This window comes from Macaca mulatta, chromosome 1 (assembly GCF_049350105.2).
Source record: "Macaca mulatta isolate MMU2019108-1 chromosome 1, T2T-MMU8v2.0, whole genome shotgun sequence".
Classification (NCBI taxonomy): domain Eukaryota; kingdom Metazoa; phylum Chordata; class Mammalia; order Primates; family Cercopithecidae; genus Macaca; species Macaca mulatta.
In genome coordinates, this window is record NC_133406.1 from 127,712,776 (window position 1) to 127,728,955 (window position 16,180).

Here is a 16,180-nt window from a genome sequence, read left to right on the forward strand (position 1 = left end):
GGGTGGAACCATGGGTGCATTCCTTAAAAATGTCTAAGGAATGAGTGGCAGAAAGAGTTGAAGATTCAGTGAAGAGGTTGTCGGAGAGACAGGACAATAACTAAAACTAGATATCCTAGAACTAAAAGGAAGAAGAAATTTCCAAGTGAGGAGGAATATCTGAGATAATAGGTAAAGTAAATACTAAGAAGAATTCATTGACTCTAGCAATTAAGATGTCATTAATGAGAGAAATTTTATTTTTCTTCCTGAAGTGGTGGTAGTGGTAGTTGTTCTTATTGTCTTTCCATTTTAACGGGAACAAGTATATTTAAGGCAAAAGAATGGACCTTAAATTATGGAACGTCATGATGTATGCAAGAGTGTATTATATTAAGCTAATACATTTAGCCTAAAATAATGCCCTCCTTTGTAAATTATTACAAAGGTTGTCTAATATAAGGCCAATTTTACATAGTAATATGAATAAAATCAGGGTTATTATCATGTTGTCAAAGCCATAAGCTATAAGACCAGTTTATTTTTGGCAAGACTTTATAAATTCCAACTCCATATAGGGTGCAAACTCCAGAAGGTAGGAGAGGGGTAATATGCTGGGGGGTTTTGTTTGATTATATTTTATGTTCTTAGAGTATTTTTTCTGTCTGTGGCTATGGTAGAATGAACAAATTGTTAACAATATGGAGTTTTAATACCCAGGAGTACTTAATGTTTTTTGTTTTTAATTTTCCTTCAACCTTGATATGACTTACCGCATTCTGGAATTTGCTTATGGACCTCATAAGTTCAGAGTTGAACTATTCCCCTAGTTCACATAGCTATTTAGTCGTCTTTTATGCCTTCTGATAAATTTTTCTCTACAAGCCAGTGATGAAATTTGAACTTTCGTTCCAAGGGAGTGTTTCTGTAATAGTCAGTCATTTATTATTTTGATGTGTTAGCCAAACATTGACTGACAAATGAATCTACAGAAAGCAATCCAGAAAGAAATAATTAGGTCTCTCCTACAGTATAAAAATCTCATATTTCAGGAAATTTCCTTACTAAAGCTATGCAGTTTTCTACCTTATAAACTGAGAATAATACTACTATCTCTTACGGTTACTGAAAAGAATTAAATGAGTTAATATAAATTAAAGTTCTTTATAAACCATAAAATGCTATATAGGTTAGCTAATATTATTAACTTTGCTGTATTGTATGTGTTTCCCACCTTCTTGAATACCAGGGTTTGTTTCTCTTGATTTGAAGTTGGGAAGAAGAAGAAGTTGGCCTCTCACAGCTGAGGGACAGGGCAAAGGGGATTGCTGACTGATTCTCTGGGTGCTGAAAACACAATGTTCTCTACAGTTTCTAATGTTTCTACCTTTTAAAACTTCCATTTTGATGTGCTTTTACTTTAAACAAGGCTCAAGGTTCTGGAAATTTTCTGGATTTTTAATGAGTTTGTGTTTTGGTATATACTTTCTGAATATAGTAAAATAAAAATTAAAATATAGCTGTTGAAGGAAGCTTAGGTGTAATCTCTGTGAATCATTATGTTTTAAAAGTGAAATTTATAGCTGACCTTGGTTCAGCACAAAATTAGTCATCCCTTACTAATGCAGGATATTACATCAGAAATTCCTGGGTTAGTATCCAGCCCTAAGCGGTCAACTTCCTGGCCTAATGAAGTCCCAGAATAGCTCTCAGTTTAGCAGACATTTATTGAGCACCTACTGCATGTTAAGTACTCTAATAGGCTCATCTCAGTATTATTATTCAAGTATTTTCAAATTTCAAATAAAATATAAATACTTGAGTATAATTGATAATGAAATATCCAATCACTAGAATAATAATAGCTGAGTAAATGTGTAAATATGGTAAAATAAGATAAGGGACTTTATTTATGGTCAGAATCCTAGGCCTTTGGTTTGCTAGTTTAGGTTTTGTTTTGTTTTGTTTTGTTTTGAGATAGCGTCTTGCTCTGTTGCCCAGGCTAGAGTACAGTGGCATGATCTTGGCTCACTGCAACCTCCGCCTCTCAGGTTCTAGCCATCCTCCTGCCTCAGCCTCCCAAGTAGCTGTGACTACAGGTGCACATCACCATGCCTGGCTAATCTTTCTATTTTTAGTAGAGATGGGGTTTCACTATGTTGGCCAACCTGGTCTCAAACCCCTGACCTCAAGTGATTCACCCGCCTTGGCCTCCCAAAGTGCTGGAATTACAGACATGAACAACCATGCCTGGCCTACCTACTTTATTTATTTATTTATCTATTTATTTATTTTTGAGACAGAGTCTTGCTCTGTTGCCAGGCTGGAGTGCAGTGGCGTGATCTTGGCTCACTGCAGCCTCTGCCTCCCGGGTTTAGGTGATTCTCCTGCCTCCGCCTTCCTGAGTAGCTAGGACTACAGGTGCATGCCACCACGCCCACCTAATTTTTATATTTTTAGCAGAGACGGGGTTTCACCATGTTGGCCAGGATGGTCTCGATCTCTTAAGCTCGTGATTCTCCTGCCTTGACCTCCCAAAGTGCTGGGATTGCTGGGATTACAGGCGTGAGCCACTGCTCCCAGCTTACCTACTTTAGTTTTTACAGTGCCTAATGAAATGCCACATATATAAACACATTAATAACTGGATAAAATTATTAACTGATAGTTCTAGGAAATCACCAATGACATGTCTGCCTCTTTCTCCATACTAGTTTTTGAGCTCCCAAAGAACAATAATTAATAACAACTCAAGGCCAGGTGTGGTGGCTCACACCTGTAATCCCAGCACTTTGGGAGGCCAAGGTGGACAGATCACTTTTGGCCAGGAGTTTGAGACCTGCCTGGCCAACGTGGCAAAACCCCTCTCTACTAAAACTACAAAAAAGTAACTGGGCGTGGTGGCCTGTGCCTGTAATCCCAGCTACTTGGGAGGCTAAGGCACAAGAGTCACTTAAACCTGGGCGGCAGAGGTTGCAGTGAGCCAAGATCGTGTCACTGCACTTTAGCCTGGGCAACAGAGCGAGACTCTTCTTCAAAAAAAAAAAAAAGTAGCAACTCAGATTTATGTATTTATTTGGAGACAGATCTGTCACCCAGGCTGGAGTGCAGTAGAATGATCATAGCTCACTGCAACCTCAAACTCCTGAGCTCCAGTGATTTTCCCACCTCATCCTCCTGCGTAGCTGGGACTACAGGCACACACCACCATGCTGGGCTAATTTTTAAAAATTTTTAAGAGATGGGGGTCTCACTATTTTGCTTAGACTAGTGTCAAATGCCTGGCTTTAAGCAATCCTCCTCTTCAGCACCACCAAAGTGCTGGGATTACAGACATGAGCCGCCACCAGTGGCTGCAACTCACATTTATTAAGCACTTAAAATGTTCATCATTACAACTCTCCATAGCAACTTCTAGAGGGTTTAGCAACTTATTCAAGATCACATAGCTAATAAGTGACAAAGCTTTTTTTTTCAAAGTCACCTCAGCATGACTTTGTAATCAATGTTCTTTCCCATGATGCCATCCTGTTCCCACGCCCAGCACAGTTGTCTGTCTATTTAGATATGCTGTTGATGCTGGGATAAGTAATGGATAACTGTCTTCTACCTTGCTTAGCCAGAGACTTGGTTTTTAAATTTTTTTTTCTTTTTTGTTTTTAAAAGCAGATTTCATTTGAAAAGATTAAGACTTACTTACATGTTATTCTGAAATAAAATTGATTCTTACCTATTCTCCCTTGCAGCCTTTCATCATGTTTCTGTTTACCCAAAGAAGGAGCTTCCTTTGTTCATCCATTTCACAGCAGGATTTTGCTCTTCTACAGCAATGATAGCCATTCTCACACACCAGTTTCCTGAAATCATGGGTATTTTTGCTAAAGCTGTAAGTATGATCTCAAGGACTTGTGTGGATTATTTGTAAAACACACAAGAAACCATCTCTGATCTGCCTGTGCTAACTCAGCTGAACAGTGGAAGATATTTGTTGTAAATTAAAGGAATTGATTTGTATAGCTGCTGCCATAAATATGTCAAACATAAATTTTTGGTGATCTGAGCTACTTCTGTTGCTTAAAAGTTTAAAGAATACAATGTAAGATTATAACAGTATAACATTATAAAGTTTGCTCTTATGGATCACTTTTGATGATAAACATAGCATTTGTTACTATCTTTGGTATTTTAAAAAATACCCTATTTTGTAAACAAACCCTTTGATTTTTTTCATTTAAATGGAATCATTCGTTCTCAGGATTTGTTGAACTTTAAACTCAAGAGCACAACTAGGATGGATAATAAGTACATAAGGCAGGGGGACAGATGAGACATTGGTCCCTAGGTACAGAATGTGCCTATGTCTCAAAGATTCTCCAAGTTATTGTGTCTGCTTGTTCTTACTGACCTTCTCCAGGCTTGGATATAGAACCATGTGTAGATCTTTATTTTCATTTTTACCCTTTAGTTTTGAACTGCTTCCCCAATTCCTGAACCAGTTAATACTTGAGGACTGATATTAGAGTGGGTATCCCATCACTATTGACTCTTTTTTTTTTTTTTTGAGATAAGGTCTCACTCTGTCACCCAGGCTGGAGTGTAGTGGTACGATCTCAGCTCACTGCCGCCTCTGCCTCCTGCGTTCAACAGTCGTCCTGCTTCAGCCCCCCGAGTACCTAGGACTATAGGCATATGCCACCATGCCCAGCTAATGTTTGTATTTTTTGTAGAGGCAGGGTTTTGCCACGTTGCCCAGGCTGGTCTTGAACTCCTGGGCTCAAGTGATCTGCCCGCCTCGGCCTCCCAACGTGCTGGGATTACAGGCATGAGCTGCCATGCCCAGCAACTATTTACTCTTCTATATAAACTTGTTAATTAATGTCACTGGCTCAAAGTAAAATTAGCAAAGATAATTGCCTTTAAGTCTCCAAGCCTTCTTCTTTTTTTTTTTGAGATGGAGTCTTACCCAGTTGCCCAGGCTGGAGTGCAGTGGCATGATCTCGGCTCACTGCAAGCTCCACCTCCCGGCTTCACGCCATTCTCCTGCCTCAGCCTCCCGAGTAGCTGGGACTACAGGCGCCTGCCACCATGCCCAGCTAATTTTTTTGTATTTTTAGTAGAGACAGGGTTCCACCATGTTAGCCAGGATGGTCTCAATCTCCTGACCTTATGATCCACCCGCCTCGGCTTCCCAAAGTGCTGGGGTTACAGGCGTGAGTCACCATGCCCAGCCTCCAAGCCTTTTAAAAAATGCATCTTTCTTGTACATCTTTGCATTTCTACCAGGTAATAAGAGTTAAAACCCAAAAAGAAAATGCTGATTAATTATATTCCCCAAAATAAAAACACTGAGAACCATGGAAAAACTAGTCCTTACTTGGTAATATATTTTCTGTATTTTTCTCTATATGCCTCCATTCTAACTTGTTTCCTCACAGTTTCTTTTTCTGCCTTAAGAATAGTTTATTTTGTGCCTTAAAGATTAGTTGGCTTTTTTCTGGCACCAGTGGTAAGAGCAGTGGTTTCCCTTTTTCCCTGAAGGTCAGCCATATAATGTGTTAAGTTGCCACTGGCTGTAGGCCTAGGAGTCTGAGTCTGCACTTGATTCTGGGTCAAACTTCAAGAAGAATGACTTTCCACTGTTGTTCAGGGAGTATAGCTATTTGGTTTGGAAACTGACTATTCTATTTCTTTTTAGTGTAAAATGAACACTCAGTGATCACACTCGTAACTGTTGTTTGCAATAGTGCTAATAGTTGAGTGAGTGCATCTCAAACTTAAATAACCTTACTATGTAATCTGGCATGGAATAAAAATGGCCTAGAAAGAGAATTCCATCCATTTAATAGCTGGAAAGAAAATGTGCAACTGTGTATGTGAGATCACAGGCAAGCAATGGGAGAGATGATTCTTGGATTTGTCTCAGGCAAGTGGAGTGGGAAGGAAGTGAAATAGAGCAAGGAGGGAGATCTAGAATCTGAAATAGATCTATACCAACTGTTAGTAGTATATTTCCATGGGGTACTAGCTACAATTAATGTATATAGTGTCTGCCTTTACCTAGGCAGTCACTAATGGCACCAGAAGAACCTTTATGATTACATAGCGTAAGTTCCTTAGCACTCCTCTAGCAGAGACTGAGAATGAATAATTACATGTTTTAAAGTGGAAGCTTCTTTTGCAGACCAAAAGTTATTGATATACTGCTTTTCCAGTTGATGGATAATGAACAAGCATTTATTTTGGTGTCTGTATAGGTGATGGTATATAGTGTTAAGAATGTGCCTAATGGTAAAACTTTTAGAGCCCCATTTTTATCCCTGTGGCCCTTACATGTACATTTTAAAACCCTAAAGGCTAAGTATTTACTGAAAGTTCCTGCAAACCAGTATTTGTGCAGGATTTCCAAAGTCAGGTTCCATTAAGAGTTAATGGGAAATGACTGTGGTATGGGCAGTTTCCAGCTTTTTTTTTCTTTTTCTTTTTCTTTTTGAGACAGAGTCTCGCTCTGTCACCCAGGCTGGAGTGCAACCATGTGATCTCAGCTCACTGCAACCTCCGCCTTCTGGGTTCAAGCAGTTCTCCTGCCTCAGCCTCCTGCGTAGCTGGGACTATAGGCACGTGCCACAACACCTGGCTAACTTTTTTATTTTTAGTAGAGATGGGGTTTTGCCATGTTGGCCAGGCTGGTCTCGAACTTCTGACCTCAGGTGATCAACCCACCTTGGCCTCCCAAAGTGCTGGGACTACAGGCGTGAGCCACCATGCCCGGCCAGTTTCCAGCTTATAAACACAATGTGTTAATACCTTTATAGACAGACAAACAGCAAGGGAACTAGAGGCTTAAATTACACTTCTTCGCCACTTCATAGAGTGTGCTCTATGCAGTAGGAGCATCACCATCACCCAGGAGCTCATTAAAAATGCATAACTTCAGGCACCACTCCAGACCTTCTGAATCAGAATCTGCATTTTAACAAGATCCCCAGGTGATCCTATATATACATTTAAAACTTGGGGAAACTTGCTGTACTCTACGCCTAATAAGAGGAATTTAGAACAGCTCAATAGTGCTGCCTTGTCAAGGTGGAAAAGAGGCAGCATTGCAGAGTGGTTATGAAATAGGCTCTGGAGGCGCTTTGAATTCTAGCCCTGAAACACTGCTGTACAACGTCAGGTAAGTTACTTAACCTTTTCTAGCCTTAGTTGTAAAAGGAGAATAATACTACCTCTCATGGGTTTTGGTGAGCGTTAAATGACTTTAAAAGATTCAAGTGTTAGGAAGGACTATGTCTACCCACAGTGAAAACTAGGTGAATGTTAGCTGTTGTTGCTACCTTCATTGTCATCATCATCACCAAAGTGCAACAATAGTGGGAAACCCTACCTCCTTCTTGTTTAAAGGAGACATGTCCTAACAGTCAGCTCAAAATGCATTTTTCCGTAGAAACTGTAGTATAAATGGTGGTTGGGTATAATTTTAAAAACACTATTAGTAGGCCAGGTGCAATGGCTTTCCTGCCTGTAATCCCAGCACTTTGGGAGGCCAAGGCAGGTGGATTGCTTGAGCTCAGGAGATCATGACTAGCCTGGGTAACATGGTGAAACCCCATCTCTATCAAATATACAGAAAAGTTTGCCAGGTGTGGTGGTGTGTACCTGTGGTCCCAGCTATTCAGGAGGCTGAAATGGGAGGATCGCTTGAGCCTGGGAGGTGGAGGCTGCAGTGAGCCAAGATTTCACTACTGCACTACAGCCTGGGCAACAGAGCAAGACCCTGTCTCAAAAATATATATATATATTGTTACTACTATGCTTTTGGCACATTATGTGTATATGAATGTAGAAAGTGAAGAAATGTTTCAGGTTCTAAGCAACTACCTTGTAGAACAGAACCTGTTGGTAAGTTACAAACTGTCTGTGTTAGCATTTCCAGTTAACTCAGATATTTGATGGCCAAATAAAGTAGAAATTGATGAAGTATCTTTGAGACATACTTGTTGTATTTCAGAAGACAGACTTTTAAAAATTTTCCTAAATTTCTTTATTGTTACCATTGTCTCTTTCTTATCTAATATCTTTTCGTAATAGCTCACATGCCAGAGCAAATTGAATTTGAATTTCTTAAAATGCATTTGTTACAAAAATTGCGTTATTGTGAGACCAGGCAGTGGAGACTGAATTTAAATAATTCTCACTGTACATCAGATTTAGAGAAATGAAAGGGAATTAACTAGAATGGCTAATGGTTTTAATGCCTCTTCTTTTGCATGGTATAAGGCTATGTGGAATAAGACTTCATTTTTAGCAAGTTAGGATTTTTTCCCCCTGATTTTTCTCCTGGCTGAGATGAAAACCTAGTCTGACATTAGACACAGAGCAATGAAAAAGTGTTGCATAAATCCCTGGAGATGTGGAATGTGCTTATATCAGAGCTGATATTCTCTAAGGCCAGAATTCCTGAAAAAGGAAAAATTGCTTTTAAGTGGTAGGTCATTTTCTCACCTGCTTTGAAGCCTGCTGGATTAAATATGAGAGTTCAAAGTAAGGGTAGCCAGCAAACCAACTGAACTGGAATCTGATTCTGCTTATCTGAAAGGAGCTTCTTTATTTAAGAACAGCACTGCCCTCTCCTTAGAGAACCAATCTTCTACTCTGGCCCCTTTCATTTCTCTCTTGCAAGAAAAGTGTTCTTCTTAGCAAGGCTTGGGAGGGTGTTATCACAACCGTGAAAAGACTTAAAGATGGTCTTGGGGGTTTCACTAACTTATTGATAAACTCAGGCTTGTGGTATGTGACTTTAGTGTTTTGAATTCAGAAGTGTGTTTAAATATAAAAGTCCCTAGTTGAGGCCAGGCATGGTGGCTCACGCCTGTAATCTCAGCACTTTGGGAGGCCGAGGCCTGGGGATCACTTGAGGTCAGGAGTTAGAGACCAGCCTGGCCAACATGGTGAAACCCCGTCTCTATTAAAAATACAAAAAAAAAAGGCCGGGCGCGGTGGCTCAAGCCTGTAATCCCAGCACTTTGGGAGGCCTAGACGGGCAGATCACGAGGTCGGGAGATCGAGACCATCCTGGCTAACACGGTGAAACCCTGTCTCTACTAAGAAATACAAAAAAAAAAAAAAAAAAACTAGCCGGGTGAGGTGGCAGGCGCCTGTAGTCCCAGCTACTCGGGAGGCTGAGGCAGGAGAATGGCGTGAACCCGGGAGAAGCTTGCGGTGAGCCGAGATCACACCACTGCACTCCAGCCTGGGCAACAGAGCGAGACTCTGTCTCAGAAAAAATAAAATAAAATAAAATACAAAAAAAATTAGCTGGGCCTGGTGGCGCTTGCCTGTAATCCCAGCTACTTTGGAGGCTGAGGCAGGAGAATTGCTTGAACCTGGGAGGCAGAGGTTGCAGTGAGCCAAGATCGCATCACTGTGCTCCATTCTGGGTAACAGAGCGAGACTCCATCTCAAAAAAAAAAAGAAGTCCCTAGTTTGGTTTTAACTAAACAGGGTAGTCTTTGCAGTTTTGGCAAAAAAGGGTGTTACAGGTAAAGGTAGGAATCAGAGATTCGCAAATAAATTATCTGTTTTAGTACAGCAAAACTTTGTTGAAGTCTGTTTTACTGAACGCATATTGTAGCTGTGCTGCAGTGGGAATGGGCTTTGTTTCCACATACTTCTACTAATCTTTATGTGGGAAAATGTGGTTGGACATGCCAATGATGAATTTCTGAGCAACTCATAATTGGCTGGCTCCACTGTAACTAGGGCCTTACAATCTGCTTGATTAATTCTTTAAGGACTACATTAGCCAAGTTGCATGATTTCCAAAGATATAGAAGGTCAGATGTTACACTAACAAAGAACCTCTCTACAGAATGTCTCACTGGGGTTTCTTCAGCCCCTTCTCAAAAATAATTAAAATTTTTCTTCCCAAATTACATTTTTAAAAGAATAAGCAGATAAAAATGCCAAGTGGCTTTCACTGAAAAGTGAACAAAACTTTTGGGAAGATTTGTCCACTATTCTTACCATTTTTTTCAGGGAAAAGAAAGATTGATCTTCAGAACCGGGGGAGTTAATAAACAATTATAACTAGATATTAATGTATACCAATTGAAAAATATATGATTTTTTTAAAGGTTCTGAGTTTTCCGTTATTATAACCTGTGACATGATAGTTGTATACTTCTTTATTAAATACCTAGGGCCACATTCAGAAATTAAATTAATGATTGAAATAAATTTCTTCACTTTGTTTGAAAGTGGATTATTTTCAAAGCTATAAGACTTTTTTAGTTCAAAAGAACTGATACAGTTTTAAAAACATTTTGAAATATAACTAAACTTATATTTCTGTAAAATATTCTATAACCATGCTATTTCCACAGTTATAAATCTGAGTTGTTTCCCAGAGATAATACAGATAATAAAATAAATTTATTGTGTGACAGGTCAAAATTTTTAAATGTTTACATATTTGTTCCATTGTTGGTGCCTCTAAACTATTTGGGCAGTCTGGCATATTCAATTTTAATTTTCTTTACTAACTGGGATTTTGGATCAAGAGAAAAGATGTTCTCTACCTCCTAGAAGGGTATTTCTCATGTTTCATCCTTGTTTTTCTCCTTCAAAAAGAACCAAACTAAGAAATTTGTGAAATCGCTGGTATTGTTATTCATCCAGATTTTCTAAGCACTGAACTCTTCTAAGAGGGAAAGAAAGAAAATAATAAAAGTTAGGACAATGTACTTTCTTTTTTTTTTTTTTTTTTTAGGACAGGGTCTCACTCTCTCACCCAGGCAGGAGTGCAGTATTCCATCTTGGCTCACTGCAACCTAGGCTCAAGTGATCCTCCCATCTCAGCCTCCCAAGTAGCTGGAACTACAGGTGTGTGCCTCTATGCTAGGCCAATTTTTAAAATTTTTTTATAGAGATGGGGTCTCACTTTGTTGCCCAGGCTGGTCTCCAACTCCTGAGCTCAAGCAATCTGTCCACATCAGCCTACCAAAATGCTGGGATTACAGGTTTGAGCCACCGTGCCCAGCCATGTCAATGTACTTTTTATTTTATGATGATGATGATGATGATGATTATTGAGACAGGGTCTGCCTCTGTTGCCCAGGATGGAGTGCAGTGGCACGATCTGGGCTCACTGCAATCTCCACTTTCCTGGCTCAAACCATATGCCCACCTCAGCCTCCCAGGTAGTTGGGACTACAATATGTACCACCATGCCTGACTAATTTTTGTATTTTTGGTAGAGACAGGATTTCACCATGTTGCCCAGGCTAGTCTCCAACTCCTGAACTCAAGTGATCCACCCACCTGGGCCTCCCAAAGTGCTGGGATTACAGGTGTGAGCCACTGTGCCTGGCTGACAATATACTTTTTAACGCATGTGTATATCCTTTCCCCACAGTTGAATTCAGTTTTAAAGTTTGTAGAAAGCATCCTTTTGTTCCCATTAACATGTGTCAAGTATGAGGTTCACATATGTTTAATCATCTTTCTCCCCCTCAAAGTGAAAATCTCATTGCTGGCCGGGCGCGGTGGCTCAAGCCTGTAATCCCAGCACTTTGGGAGGCCGAGACGGGCGGATCACGAGGTCAGGAGATCGAGACCATCCTGGCTAACACGGTGAAACCCCATCTCTACTAAAAAATACAAAAAAAAACTAGCCGGGCGAAGTGGCGGGCGCCTGTGGTCCCAGCTACTCGGGAGGCTGAGGCAGGAGAATGGCGTAAACCCGGGAGGCGGAGCTTGCAGTGAGCTGAGATCCGGCCACTGCACTCCAGCCTGAGCGACAGAGCCAGACTCAGTCTCAAAAAAAAAAAAAAAAAGAAAAAGAAAATCTCATTGCTAAAGTTTAGGACATCTTGTCACTAACTGCTACTGATATATGTATTGCTTAATCATTAGCACTTGGGACACGTGGAGTGCTTAGCAGCTTTTAGAAGAGCTGTGCTTAGATATTGATATAAATCACTCATTTGAAACCCATTCTCCTAGTGGTATTATAATTCACAATAGGAAACACCGATCTTTGTTTTAGAAAACATCTCTGTCTTGCAGACCCAGCATAGTCCTCTAAATAGGGAGAATCATGGCGTACAGAAGAAAATTATAATATCGAAGAATAGTTTTTGGCTTTTTTCTTGGTAGAGTTTGGCTCCCTTCCCCTACCAATCAAATGAACTGAATTAGTAAGACTACATAATATATTACAATTCTAAACCAAGAGTAACTCAGACTTCAGTTAGTTATTTATTTTTTTAAAGAGATTATACTTATATTCTCATTTATTCTTACTGGAGCCATTGGAACATAGACTTACTGAAACCATGGGAACATTATAGATGTAAAGTTTGAGTCATCAAAGTTAAGTGATGTGCCTAAAATTACACAATTGATAAGATAGCTTATTACTTTTAGTCATGATACATACTTTTGATTTCAATAATATATCACTTCACAGCTCTTCACAGTTTAAGTCTGTTTGATGAACTCCAATGCTTTAAAGAATGAAAGCTGTGCATGGTGGCTGACACCTGTAATCCCAGCAGTTTGGGAGACTGATGTGGGAGGATTGCTTGAACCCAGGAGTTCGAGACCAGCCTGAGCAACACAGCAAGAGCTCTTAAAAATGAAAAGTAAAAATAAAAACAAATTAGCCAGGCATGATGGTGCACCCCTGTAGTTTCAGCTACTTGGAAGGTTTATTCAGGAGAATCGTCTGAGCCCAGGAGTTGGAGGTTACGGTAAGCCATGATAGCAACACCATATTCCAGCCTGGGACACAGAGCAAGACCTTGTCTTAAATAAATAGGTACATACATACATATATACATTAATTAATTACTTAAAAATAAAGAACACAGCCGGTGGTTCACGCCTGTAATCCCAGCACGTTGGGAGGCCGAGGCAAGCGGATCATGAGTTAAGAGATCGAGACCATCCTGGCCAACATGGTGAAACCCCATCTCTACTAAAAATACAAAAATTAGCCGGGCGTGGTGGCACACGCCTGTAGTCCCAGCTACTCGGGAGGCTGAGGCAGGAGAATCGCTTGAACCCGGGAGGTGGAGGTTGCCGTGAGCCAAGATCACGCCACTGCACTCCAGCCTGGCCACAGAGCAAGACTCCATCTCAAAAAATAAAATAAAATAAAGAACACACATATGCTTTTCTTTCAAACTGGTTCATTCCAATGTCATTCCTCTTACTAGTTAGCTACTTAAGAAAGCATGCTGCTTGGTCATTTACATTGCATACTCACGTTACTGCATAAAGGACTTCAGCCTCTCTAAGTGCTTAAAATGTACGATAATACTAAAGAAACAGCCCTGGTTTGTAATGATTCAGAGGGAATTTGATCTTAAGTTACTTTTTTAAAGTTTTAATATGAAGTATAAATGTATACCTTATGTTTCAATATCAGTCTTCTTTCAAAATCAAAAGGCAAGTTTGTGAAGGATTATAGGGGAAAGATAAACTGAACATAATAAACTTTTGGTCTAAAATACCATAACCTATAAGTTTTTTCGCTAAAGTAGGAATTTTGGGTAGCCCAGGTACTTCTAGTAATTGTATCAATAGGTAGGAAACTTGGGTGTGTTCCTTAATGCTCATGAGGCCTCAATAAAATATTGGGTTTTAATTGGGTGTTCTATCTGAATTTGATGAAATCATAAAATTATCTTTCTTCTGTAATAACATTAAGATTGTCTTAGGTCCTTCTTGACAGTAGCCAGCTTCAAGGAGAGAAATTATTTGGGATTCGATAATACTCAACAAAATTAAGAGTAGGATATTCAGAGAATGCAGAGCACATAATCACCTTCTGACCTCACTCTGTAATTTCAAGCATTCTTGAAATAAAACGTGTATGTACTGTTCAAAGTGTAGAAAAGGGCTGTGCTTCCTTTAGGCACCCTTGCAGATTACCAATGTGACATAGAGAGAAAGATGCAGCTTAGGGGACAATTGGAGAAAGGAGCACATTCTCACACTTTTTGTTAGGAACATGCCAGCTCTTGTCTTCATTTATTCAATATGCTGGAGTCCCAGCTTCTTTCTGAAGCCAGAGTTCATGCTTTTACTCTCAGGTAGCAGCAGCTTTACAATTAAATTTTAATCCGACAGTGTTGTTAGACTCCTATCAAGAGTACAGCCACAGCTGTTCTTGGCAGGCAAATACATTGCTGGTTTTCCTTCAGTCACAGTGAGATAGAAAAATGTTCTCTGTCTAGGGTGTGGACGAAAGCACTTTACTAATCTTATGCATAATTCATCCTTGGTTGCTGGGGCAAAGTTGAAACTTTGCCCTCTGATAAAATTCAGCTGGATGTTTTTTATTTATTAGACTCTGATCCCTTTAGGGGTTTAACCCTTATTGGGAGGCCAGGGATTCTAATTCGGCTAAGCCCTAGCTGTGAAGACTTTTCTAATTTGCCCTTGGTGAATTTTAGCTCTTGTAATACCACCTTTAAAAAACAAAAAACAAAAACTGCAGTAGAACATGCAGTTCAGAGAGTCCTGGATAACCTGAAAAGAGTCTTCTTTGAATGTTGGCTTATTGAATGGAAGGACTCCAATAGGGCCTGTCTTGATTTGTTTTCAAAGTTTAGATTTTTAAAGAGCCTCAGCATTTTAAAACATGGTTTTCATTGTTCTGTAACATGCTAAAATATGGTAATGATTGTTTTATAACATATAACAGGTCTTTGCGTTTCAAATTCATTGGGTACCTATGAAGTAAAAAATATAATCCCTGTTCATAAGTAACTCATAGTCTAGTGGTAGGGGGTTTGAGATGGGCATGAAGATGTGTTAGTATAAGGTAGAAGCTGTTGCCACAATAGATTAGTTCATTCTTGAATATTCATTTATTTGAGTGGAAGGGACTGGTGAGTTATTTTCACATGCCTCCCATAAGATATAGTGACCCAAAAGGTCAATCTAGACTAATAGAGTATGCTTCCTTTCAGAAGAATTTATTTGGTTAGGTCAAGCAAGAACATATAGAAAGAGATATCTTTATTCTTTTTCAAATATGTGATGTGGAGTACTTTCATCTTTATACCCAGCAGCTGGAATTCATCTTTTTATAAGCAGCGGTATTTATTATAATGTTTATAAAATAGAATTTATCAAAAACTGGAGAGCTCCACAATTCAAACTTTAAGAAATGTCTCACCTCAGATTCACAGAGTAATTGCCATAATGTCTTATGGCATTATGAATGTATGAGTGTATGAGTGTAAAGCTTTACACTCATACATTTTATATTCCTCTTTTATATCCTCTCATTCCTAATAATGACAGATTAATAAGAACTAATAGCCATCATGGTTTTCAATATGAAACAATGTGATTTCACGTGAAGCAGAATAGAATAGTAAGAATTAGGACCAAAATTACTTAGTTCTTTGGGCATGTGAGAGAATAGGAAAGAGCTACCCCGAATTTTCCAGAGCTCACTTGATAATGTCAAGAGCTGCAGCTGGCAGTCACTGATTCTGAAAATAGGCACACATCATGTTAATTAAAAAATTAAATAAAAGGATATTGGGATAAGGCACTAAAATAAGGTTCTTTTTGCCCTTTCTTTCTTTTTTTTTTTTTTTTTTTTTTTTTTGTGAGACGGAGTTTCGCTCTGTCGCCCAGGCTGGAGTGCAGTGGCACGATCTCAGCTCACTGCAAGCTCCGCCTCCCGGGTTCACGCCATTCTCCGGCCTCAGCCTCCCGTGTAGCTGGGACTACAGGCGCCCGCCACCTCGCCCGGCTAGTTTTTTGTATTTCTTACTAGAGACGGGGTTTCACCGTGTTAGCCAGGATGGTCTCAATCTCCTGATCTCGTGATCCACCCGTCTCGGCCTCCCAAAGTGCTGGGATTACAGGCTTGAGCCACCGCGCCCGGCCTTTGCCCTTTCTTTATAGCTGGGTTTTGCTGATCAATTCTGCATTTTTGACAATTCTCCCTCTTTACAGGGAGAACCACCAGTATTATTTTCTCTTTAAGTAACTGAAAAAATATTTCTTATGTTTATTGAGCTGTCTCATTACAGTAACAGACTAGCTGGATCACTGGGGATATGACTTTGGGATATATGTTTTAAAATAGGCACAGAGGCTGAGTGCAGTGGCTGATGCCTGTAATCTCAATACTTTGGGAGGCCTAGGTGGATGGATCATCTGAGGTCAGGAG

The 16,180-nt window shown here is 39.7% G+C and overlaps 1 protein-coding gene across 43 annotated transcripts in view; it reads left to right on the top strand.

Moving 5' to 3' along the window:
* ST7L (suppression of tumorigenicity 7 like) overlaps positions 1-16,180 on the top strand; it is a 97,387-nt gene that overhangs the window by 75,890 nt on the left and 5,317 nt on the right. For all 43 annotated transcript variants that reach the window (XR_013399679.1, XR_013399731.1, XR_013399730.1 and 40 more), the window contains one exon: positions 3,726-3,865. Coding sequence is in view for 35 of the 43 variants with exons in the window: in XM_015148385.3 (XP_015003871.1) it covers positions 3,726-3,865 (140 nt within the window). In the remaining 8 variants the exon portion in view is untranslated. The remainder of the gene's footprint in view (positions 1-3,725; positions 3,866-16,180) is intronic.